Source organism: Helianthus annuus, chromosome 11 (genome assembly GCF_002127325.2).
Source record: "Helianthus annuus cultivar XRQ/B chromosome 11, HanXRQr2.0-SUNRISE, whole genome shotgun sequence".
In the NCBI taxonomy this organism is placed as follows: domain Eukaryota; kingdom Viridiplantae; phylum Streptophyta; class Magnoliopsida; order Asterales; family Asteraceae; genus Helianthus; species Helianthus annuus.
Window position 1 is genome coordinate 38,749,913 of NC_035443.2, and position 10,813 is coordinate 38,760,725.

The following is a 10,813-nucleotide window of genomic DNA, read 5'->3' on the forward strand; positions in this document are numbered from 1 at the left end:
CCTTTTCCCCAGTGAAATCTCTGGGCTTGCAAGATACGAAATATTTGTACGTACAGGACCTGCTGTGCGTATCATGGTTCATCTTAACTTCTTGCTTTGGGATGCTGCTGTGGTTGGAGGAGTGATTATCATCCTCATCCTTCTTCGGCTCACTCTTTTTAGAAGGTGGCTTACTATGAGCCTCAGAATGAGTCTTGGGCTTTACGTGCGTTACTGTTCGGGTCCTACTCCGAGTACCACTAGATTCCCTGAATTGCCTATCCATAGCTTTGGCAACAGCGTTATCTATCAGTGCTTGCAACTCTGCACCGGTGACGTGAATCTTTGCATTATCTGAGTGTTCCCTAGAATGACTGTTGGTCTCCTCCGATTTGGCCATTGTAGCTTTAAGCTACAATAAAGGACAAGGTCTATTTAGAACCTAACAGTATTATCGTTCTAGACGATTTATTAACCATGGTATCAAAAACCTTAGCAGTTAATTTAATAAATTTCATTCAAGCTCTTATTAGCAATCAAGGAATGAAAATATATATATTGGCACCATAGGCCTAGTCACATGGACAATTACTAAATTATAAATTTAGATTTTTATAGGATTATAAATTGTATAATTAAACAAATAATCCTTTACTAGGCAGGGAGTCATAAACCACAACTGCCACTATATGACATAGTCATGACCCGTAGGTATCAAGTCATTAATAGACTCGTATACAGTTAAAATCTGTAAATAATATATTAAAAAGTGTGGCTTGTGTGATTTTACAGATCACGCTTGGCCAGGAATGTTAACATGTTTTCAGATGTTAACAGGGAGTTGAATCCTTTCAACCAGGTTTTACCATCATGGCCAGGCCTGTTAATAAGGCATTCAAGCTAGGTTATACCTTACTAAGATTCTTATAAAATGGCAAATCAAATAAAAATTGATATTTTCCATTATTTTAATATTATATTCATGCATATAAATAAAATGAGAAATTCAAATAACCATTTCAAGTTTTAAATAAAGTAACTAGTACATCTTTGCCCTAAACGGGACTTTAATTCAAATAACATGAATAACATGCCCGCGCAGGGGCTAAACAAATAACAACAACAACTAAGCAAAACAAACCCACGCAGGGGTTAACAGAACAACATACCCTCGCAGGGGTAGAATAAGGGAAATATACCCACGCAGGGGTAGAGTGCAGGAATAAATGTCCACGCAGGGACATGAGTAAATGAGATAACAATCAAAGGATTCAATGATCCTTCTTACTCTTACCCTTGAGTAAGTCAAACACCTTCTTGAACATGCCACTGTTGCGTCGGCGATCAGCTCGCATCTCGTGTTGCAACTCACGTCGCATGCTGTTATTCCCATGCAGGATTTCTTGAACCTGCGGCGGCGACATCATAGGCGTCGGTGGCGGTGGCTGGTACTGCTGCGGCTGCGGCGGCTGTGGCTGCTGGTAACCCGGATGATAACCAAAAGTAGACTGCCCAGTAGCCCAAGTGTCTCCAAATGGACCACTAGGTGGGAGCGAGCTGTAGTTTGCAGCTTGCCAATAAGGGTCTCCTGTGTAATCGTAACCCTGAGGGAAAACCTGCTCAAACGGGTTAAACTGGGCTGTGCTTGCGTAAGCCGGAATCGGCTCTCCATAGTTCTGCGGCGGCAGAGGCGGGATCGGTACTGAAGTGACCTCCGATACGGGATGCGGAGACTCTCCCGTCTCGGACTCCTCGTGAAGAGGCGTGTAGCGGCTGCTACCAACGTGTGGAGGGGTGCCTATGCGAATCCCTCCACGCGTAGACATACGCGCGTTCCTCCTTGGCCTCTGAGGCGGAGGAGGTAAAACTGGTGGCGGCGGTGGCGACGGAGTGATCACGTCGCGCCAGAGGGCCTCAGATAGATCCTGCTGCAAGGGCGGCTACTGAAGCTGCTGCTGCTGAGAGTGGTGCTGCGAGTGCACCGGCGATCCATGGTGAGACTGGAGCATCGGAGAGTTGTGGCGGCTGGGGGTGTAATACCAATTGTGCTGCCGAAACCTCTCCTGAAAGCTATCAACACCATTGTAGGGTGATCCCCTAAATGGTGACCCATCCGATATCTCGATGGGATGGTTGGGCGTACCTGACGGTGGCAGCGAAGGGTCCGTGTCTTCATCAACTTCCATCTCGTGATCACCAGGAAAGTGGTCCTCCGATCCTAGTGGGTTATGACCCACCGGCTCGTCCAAATAAGCATCAGGGTTATACATACCCTGGTAAACTGGTGCTGGGTATTGGTGAGGCGACTGATGAAGAGGTATATAGGATCCATGGGAACCATGGGGCCCATTCTCCGAGTAGGGCCCAAATGATTGGGGTAGTGATGGCGAAGTGCTCATAGACACCGAGTGTCTAGCCGGCTCGGCGAATGATCCCCATAGATCATTGGCTGCAGTGTTGTGCATAGCTGACGGGGCTCGCCTGTGTGAGGGTCCTGCCTCATGGTCGTGGGATGTAGCGAATCCTCCTCGTCCTCGCATACGTGGCGGCATGATGATCCTGTCAAAAATTAAACAAGTTGCACAACAAATACATAAGACAAAGCTAATAATAAAAATAAAGATAAAATAAACGAAATGTCGAACATTTCCTAAGTTCTTTGTCTAGACTCGAAAATCGAGGATTGTGCAATTTGTGTAACTGAGATTAAACACAAAAGACTAGTGTTTAATTCACTCAGCGTTGGCTCTGATACCAACCTGTCACACCCCGATTTCCACGTGTCACCGGTGGGCCCGGTGTGGGGTACAGTGACGTAGTTGGCATCGTCATAGACAAACAACACAATATAATAATGCACAGCGGAAGCAGAATAGATACATTTCAACTTTAATTAAAATGACATAATAACATCATAAGTAGTTGAAACGGATCCACAGGCGGATCAAATAAAATAAGATAAAAATTGTTCAACAGATATTTTGTCGTCCGGGCTTGCGAGACTATAGTGGACGCTCTTAGGAAGCAGCCAGCCTAGTTCGTATAGTACCTGCACTTAACCTTTTGGGAAAAATACGTCAGTTTACACTGGTAAATACAAATCGACTGACTCATTTTGAAAATGATTGAAAATTGATTTAAATGCACAAGGCATAAATATTTTTATTAACTTGGGATAATTATACAATATAAACTTGTGAACGATTTACATGCACTCGTATCTTTGGTGGCCCGGGATCTGCTATCCGGGCTAAAGATTTAATGACACACCACATTAAAGAGTTATACACGCCGAGTGTACGCCTACACCCCGTGCTCTGGTCGTGGCCATCTCGTAAGATAATGCCAAGGATATCCGGGACACGGTCAATAACCCCCCAAAGCCTAAAGTAAGACAAGACTGTTTAAACGAGTCGCACAAGCTATTCAAGACTGTACACCCATAAGGTGCAGGACTTGTGCGCCCGATCAAGCGGTATTTTAAATACCGTACCCCAAGCCCGTATAGGGAAAATAAGTCAAAATGTATTTACCTGAGCAAGTATGTAACACAAATGGTAAGTGTGGTAGCTTTTACTGGGCCTCCTAATCTGGAACAAAGGTTTATAATAACCTATTAGATTCCTAACGGGTCTTTTATTTAAGCCTAAGCTTTGACCGGTTAGTTTTAAGGATGATACGGTTTACGCACGATTAAGCGAAAGACCGGATAGAATGTGATTTAGACCCGACAAGTTTAATTACTTGTATAATATGGGCATACTAAATACCTTCTGGATTTTGAAATAAAAATGATATCGTTTGACCCGTTTCGGTCAATTTACGCAAACTAGTTACGTAAACCGAACCGAACGCAAAAAGGGCGTTACGGGTAGCCAAAAGAGTCAAATGCAAGTTTCCTGATATAATATGCTTTAAATATGATATAACATCAGTAAGTTATGTTCTATATTGCCCCGAATAGTTTTAAACTCAATTTATGCCTTAGAAGGGCATTTTGATCATTTAAAAGATCATAAAAGAGTAAAATTAGAAGTCTGAGTTTCGGGTCTGGTTTATACAGTAAATATACTCCATTTAACATATTATATCAGTAGGGTATGACCCATATACCAAACTTAACATTTAAAAATCAAACTATGCACCGTAGGGGTATTTTAGTAATTTCACAAGGGCTAAAACTGCCAAAATTGGAAACCTGAGTTCATATACTTATACTTACTGTTATTATATGAAAATATGTAATTTACATCAGTAGGTATAAGTCTTATATGTTTAAAACGAGTATAACGCTTACTATGCGCTTAAAACGCTAAAAATGCGATTTAGAGCCGTTTCCGGGTTTTCAAAAGAAATCTGGGATTTTTACATTTCCAGAAGGCTCAAAATAATTTATTTAACATATAAAATCAGTAGGAAAAGGTTTCGGGTCAAAAGAATGCATAAAACTCATTTTATGGCCTAAACGGTCAAAACCGACATAAACCGAAATAACTAAGCGATCTAAGATACGATCAGCCAAAAATTAAATAAAAATCATCTAAAATCCCAAAATATTATATATATCATCTGTTGGTAAAAAGTTTCGTATCAAAACGTGGCCTGAAATGGGTTATATGCGAAAAGGACCGTTTATGTAACTTTATAATATAGTTTTACGCTAATGGCCATAACTCAAAATCTGGACCACCAACTGATCTGAAATTTTCGGTGCAAGTTCATATATTAGAAATAAAGATTTCTATGCTTTCACTTTTCCAAAAATCACGTTTTATATCTAAAAGGGCAAAATAGTCAACTTTTAAGCATAATCGGAAACATGCATTTGAATTGGCTAAGTATAGACTCAATCAACAAAAATTCCAGAAAGTTTTACCAAAATAAAATAGTCAAAAATACTCTCCAATACAGATCTCAAACATGCATGTACGAATCCGAATCGATAGTCTACGAAATAGTTGTTTTACAAGACTTTCGGTTCCGATTCGTATTTATACTAAAGATTGTCGAGTTGATCATGGTAAAACACATTTTTATATTCATTATAAAGCTATCTATGATGATCAAACATATTGCATGTCATTTACATTACCATTCAAGCTTATTTTTGCAAAAATCACTTCTGTTGACTTTTTAGAACATGTTTGACTCGACAATTAGCATGCATATAGTGGGATTCAGATAATACCCTTTTGAGGGTTTGTTTCCCACATAAATACCAACATATATCTGGTTTCAATTCGAGAAATGACTGAGTAATTCTCGTTTAATCAGAAAGTCAAAGTTTATGAACAAACAGTTTGACTTTTACTAATAATCGATGCATGAACGAATTAAGGACTGAATTAGAAGCTTACCAAGGTCCTATTGATGTTTAGCTAACACTAGGAATCGGCCCTGATGTCCAGAAATGCTCCAGAGATGCTTGTGAAGTTCTTGCAAGTTGAGAGCTTCTTGGTTACTATGAAAATGTCCAAGAAATGGATGAACAATCTGATTTAAAGCTGAATTCTGATGTTTGTAAGGAGGTTACTGTGGCACTAGGCATGCATGGCATCTCATTGGAGCTTAAGGAGGTGAAAAACAGCTGGTTACCACTCAAAATCGGACCCAAATCGCTGCTGTTCGCGAATTCCGGAGCTGGGCGCTGGGTCGCGGCCCGCGTAGGACCTCAGGCGGGCGCCTGGGGTCTGCAGTTCCAAAGTTTGCTCAATTGTTGCAGTTTTGGTCCCTGTACTTTGGTTGCGATGATTCGGCTACTTATCTTGACCCGTAAACCCCCAAACTTGGTTTCTAAGAACCTTAGGACATCTACCTACATGGTAATGTCCTCGGATAATTTTGCGCTCAACCGAAAAGCCATGAAATTCGACGTTGACGCTTTTAGCCCTTCAAGTACGGTTTTGGCCATAACTTTCTCATACGTTGACGAAACTTCATGAAATTTTTACCACATATTCTAGTGAGTATATTTTAGCTTTACAAAGCTTTGGGTCTGCCAAAAGTTCACTCAGAGGTATAAATTCAACATGTTGACACTTTTGGCCCCTATAGTTTGCAATTCCTCACTTTTGTGCAATTTCCGCGTCGTATGATCCATGAACCACCCGTTTAAGGTTATGAACATTATGTGGGGTTATCATAGAGTCTATTTATCCATTGTTGACACTTTGGACCCTTACGTTCCATAGTTTTCACTGTTTGTCACCTTTAGTCCCTCTAAAGTCTGTTTTCACATACCGGAACCTTATGACACGTGTCAAGACATTATTGGACGAAATTTTTCGAGGTGTTACACAACCTTATTGGACATGTAAGTTTTAGCGGATACTTTTGAAAATTCAAATAATCATCCATAAAAAAAACACAGAGATAACCTTCATATCTGTGTTTTCAGCAAAAGTTTATCAACTTACAAAATACTGATAAAAAAGTAATTTAGTTCTAAAAGTACTGAATTTGAAGAAAAGTTTTAAAAGTAATACAATTATTCTTTAATATATTGCGTCCAAGGCTCATAGCGTGGTTTAGATAATTTATATGACTTTTATTTAATATATAATTTATATTTTTTAATAAGTTACAATATTCCACATTTAAAACAATATATAAATATATGGTTATTGAAAACGAGATGTAAACAATTTATATTATTTTTAGTCACGTGTTATCCTAATAGCACCTTACTTTTACCATAATTCGGATTTCAATAAAATTATTGAAAATTCAAAATTATATCAAAATTGGATTTTCAATAAAAGTTATATCAAATACGCAAAAAGCTGAAACAAAATTGTATTAGGTTTTTATAGATGTTGAATTATATCACGAGTGAAATCATAAGAAAAGAAAAAAAATAATTTCGGTGAGGGGAACCTGGATAAATAGTTTTCAAATTAAATTTAATATATACTAAAGTATTTTTTTTCTCTCCAAATTTTCCTTACTTTTAGAAAAAGTTGAATTTCGAACATGTTAACTTTTTCTTTACTCGGCGAATAACTTCAAAGATTATCTAAATTAAAAAAGTTATGGTATCTTAAGTCAAAATAAAGTTACTTACATAAATGGAAATGGGATGTAATTTGCCTTTATGAAACAATGAAAGATAAGACTTGTATTCTATGAACTCGACAGGCATGGGGACTCCATAATGAAGGAAGTTCATTACAGTTAGTTCCTCATTGCCTAGGTGAATCAACCAATGTGTCTGAGATCCTACGGTGTATACATGTTGGTTTGTTATGTGTTCAATGTCATGCAGTAGATAGACCGACCATGACTTCCGTGATCCTGATGCTGGGCAGTGAGGGTCCGTTGCCTACACCCAAAGAACCCGGTTTTTACATTGGAGCATACATGCAAGATACTGCACAATCTTCAAGCTCATATGGAATGAATACCAACAATGAAATAAGTATTACAACATTAGATGGTAGATGACGTAATTGAAACGTGGAACCACAACAATGTTGTTGAGTAACGTCTTTCATATATGATCAATAATGATACTAATGATACGAATCTCTTTATATTATCTTTCATATATTATCAATGATGATACGAAACTCTTTATAAGTAGTCATGTTACAAATGTTAGACAATGATGAAACTCTTTATAAGTAGTCATGTTACAAATGTAAGAGATATCTCTATCTCTGATATCTATCATATCAAAGTATGTGTAAACAATGCTTCAAGTTATGTAACACATACTTATCAAAAGAATGTCATCTATTTAAGCATAAGTTTGTTTTAGTAGCTCCAACTCATCTTAAAGTAGGTACATTGTTCTTGATGAGAATAATTGCATTTAGATTTCATTATATTATTTTAAAGTTTGCATTAACTCATACATGGATTTTATTGACTTACAAACTAAGTGTTTTTAACCTTTGGTTTAGAACTTTCAGATTGTTTTATGAACATGTAAATATGTAAATTATTAGGGAAAGTTGTTTTAATATTCATCTAATGTAACTCTAAATTAGCGTAAATTACACTTATCGTCATTTATGTTTGTATCGGATTGCAATTGATATTCTTTAACTTCAATAATTACAGTCACAGTCCTTTCTTTTTCAAAAGCATTACACCCTAAATCATTTAACTCTAACCGGTTAATTTCAAACGTTAAGTCATATCATATGCACCTCATGGTGAGGGCATTTATGTGTTTTTACACCCCTTTATAGACCCCTCACCCTTTGTAACAAAAAAAACACCACATCCTTGGCCGCCGCCACCACCACCGTCGTCTGCAACCACCGCCGCAGCCTGTATAATCTTCAAACCAGCACCATTTTTATCTTATCTATCTTTCTCTAGATCTGGCACCACCATTGCAGTTCGGTGATGTTTCTAGATCAGGTACAGAAATGGGGGAACAAGGATTAAGGAAAATGTCTACGGGGAAGAGCTTCTTGACTACGAGGAGGAGGACGAGAAAGCCACTGATTCCGCTGCCATTAAAGTCAACAACGAAGCCATAAAGAAGTAAGCTTATTTTTTTGTTGTTTTTATGTTGTTGGTAGTGTAAGTTCTTGAATCGTTATGTTATTAATCCATATAGATCTTTTTTTGTCTTATATATTTTAGGTTTTTGATAAACTTTAGAAGTTTTTTATTTGGAAAGATGATTGGAGTAGAGATCTCAGTTTACTGTGTTAAAATATAAAGGAATTTTAGTTGATATCAGTTTATTCATATGGTTTTGTATAGAGGGAACCGAAAAAATGTTGATTTATGAATACATGCCAAACAAAGGCCTTGATTCCTTCATATTTGGTAAATGAAGTAATAAGAAAAAAAACATAGAAAAATGTCACATCAACGACTAACATTTATACTATGCACAGATAAATCTCAAAGCGAACTCCTTGATTGGCCTACACGTTACCACATTATTAATGGAATTGCTCGCGGACTTCTTTATCTTCACCATGATTCCCGGCTTAGAATCATACATAGAGATCTCAAAGTCAGTAATATTTTGCTCGACATGGATATGAACCCGAAGATATCAGACTTTGGCATGGCTAGAACTTTTGGAGGAAAACAGTTAGAAGCAAACACAAACAGAGTGGTTGGAACATAGTAAGATTCATTTACCTAAACTTAATTTCAATTTATTTTGGGAATCACTTAAGTTAATTTTTGATTCCACACAGTGGCTACATGGCGCCAGAGTATGCGGGAGATGGCACCTTTTCGACAAAATCAGACGTATATAGCTTCAGGGTAGTACTGCTGGAAATTGTTTGTGGGGAAAAGAACAGAGGATTCATCCATAAAAAACACAGTAACAACCTTATTGGACATGTAAGTTTTGGCGGATACTTTTGAAAATTCAAATTGTCATCCATAAAAAAAAACACAGTGATAACCTTCATATCTGAGTTTTCAGCAAAAGTTTATCAACTTACAAAATACTGATAAAAAAGTAATTTAGTTCTAAAAGTACTGAATTTGAAGAAAATTTTAAAAGTAATACAATTATTCTTTAATATATTGCGTCCAAGGTTCATAGCGTGGTTTAGATAATTTATATGACTTTTATTTAATATATAATTTATATTTTTTAATAAGTTACAATATTCCACATTTAAAACAATATATAAATATATGGTTATTGAAAACGAGATGTAAACAATTTATATTATTTTTAGTCACGTATTATCCTAATAGCACCTTACTTTTACCATAATTCGGATTTCAATAAAATTATTGAAAATTCAAAATTATATCAAAATTGGATTTTCAATAAAAGTTATATCAAATACGCAAAAAGCTGAAACAAAATTGTATTAGGTTTTTATAGATGTTGAATTATATCACGAGTGAAATCATAAGAAAAGAAAAAAAAATTAATTTCGGTGAGGGGAACCTGGATAAATAGTTTTCAAATTAAATTTAATATATACTAAAGTATTTTTTTTCTCTCCAAATTTTCCTTACTTTTAGAAAAAGTTGAATTTCGAACATGTTAACTTTTTCTTTACTCGGTGAATAACTTCAAAGATTATCTAAATTAAAAAAATTATGGTATCTTAAGTCAAAATAAAGTTACTTACATAAATGGAAATGGGATGTAATTTGCCTTTATGAAACAATGAAAGATAAGACTTGTATTCTATGAACTCGACAGGCATGGGGACTCCATAATGAAGGAAGTTCATTACAGTTAGTTCCTCATTGCCTAGGTGAATCAACCAATGTGTCTGAGATCCTACGGTGTATACATGTTGGTTTGTTATGTGTTCAATGTCATGCAGTAGATAGACCGACCATGACTTCCGTGATCCTGATGCTGGGCAGTGAGGGTCCGTTGCCTACACCCAAAGAACCCGGTTTTTACATTGGAGCATACATGCAAGATACTGCACAATCTTCAAGCTCGTATGGAATGAATACCAACAATGAAATAAGTATTACAACATTAGATGGTAGATGACGTAATTGAAACGTGGAACCACAACAATGTTGTTGAGTAACGTCTTTCATATATGATCAATAATGATACTAATGATACGAATCTCTTTATATTATCTTTCATATATTATTAATGATGATACGAAACTCTTTATAAGTAGTCATGTTACAAATGTTAGACAATGATGAAACTCTTTATAAGTAGTCATGTTACAAATGTAAGAGATATCTCTATCTCTGATATCTATCATATCAAAGTATGTGTAAACAATGCTTCAAGTTATGTAACACATACTTATCAAAAGAATGTCATCTATTTAAGCATAAGTTTGTTTTAGTAGCTCCAACTCATCTTAAGGTAGGTACATTGTTCTTGATGAAAATAATTGCATTTAGATTTCAT

The 10,813-nt window shown here is 36.6% G+C and overlaps 1 protein-coding gene across 1 annotated transcript; it reads left to right on the forward strand.

Annotated features, from left to right (window-relative positions):
• The first annotated feature begins 7,582 nt into the window (after positions 1 to 7,582).
• On the forward strand, positions 7,583 to 10,526 carry LOC110888082 (G-type lectin S-receptor-like serine/threonine-protein kinase SD1-1). The gene is made up of 6 exons (XM_035979857.1): positions 7,583 to 7,657; positions 8,345 to 8,475; positions 8,678 to 8,766; positions 8,838 to 9,075; positions 9,150 to 9,300; positions 10,127 to 10,526. Exons 1-6 carry the CDS (start codon positions 7,583 to 7,585, stop codon positions 10,430 to 10,432), a joined length of 990 nt encoding a protein of 329 aa, XP_035835750.1. The 3' UTR covers positions 10,433 to 10,526.
• Positions 10,527 to 10,813: the final 287 nt, after the last annotated feature.

Bases quoted from the DNA above. Each gene is read 5' to 3' on its own strand.
- LOC110888082 (XM_035979857.1), top strand. From the start codon at position 7,583: ATGATGAAACTCTTTATAAGTAGTCATGTTACAAATGTAAGAGATATC. The intron at 9,076-9,149 runs GTAAGATTCATT...GATTCCACACAG, and splicing joins AACAGAGTGGTTGGAACATA to TGGCTACATGGCGCCAGAGT. The intron at 9,301-10,126 runs GTAAGTTTTGGC...TGAACTCGACAG, and splicing joins GTAACAACCTTATTGGACAT to GCATGGGGACTCCATAATGA.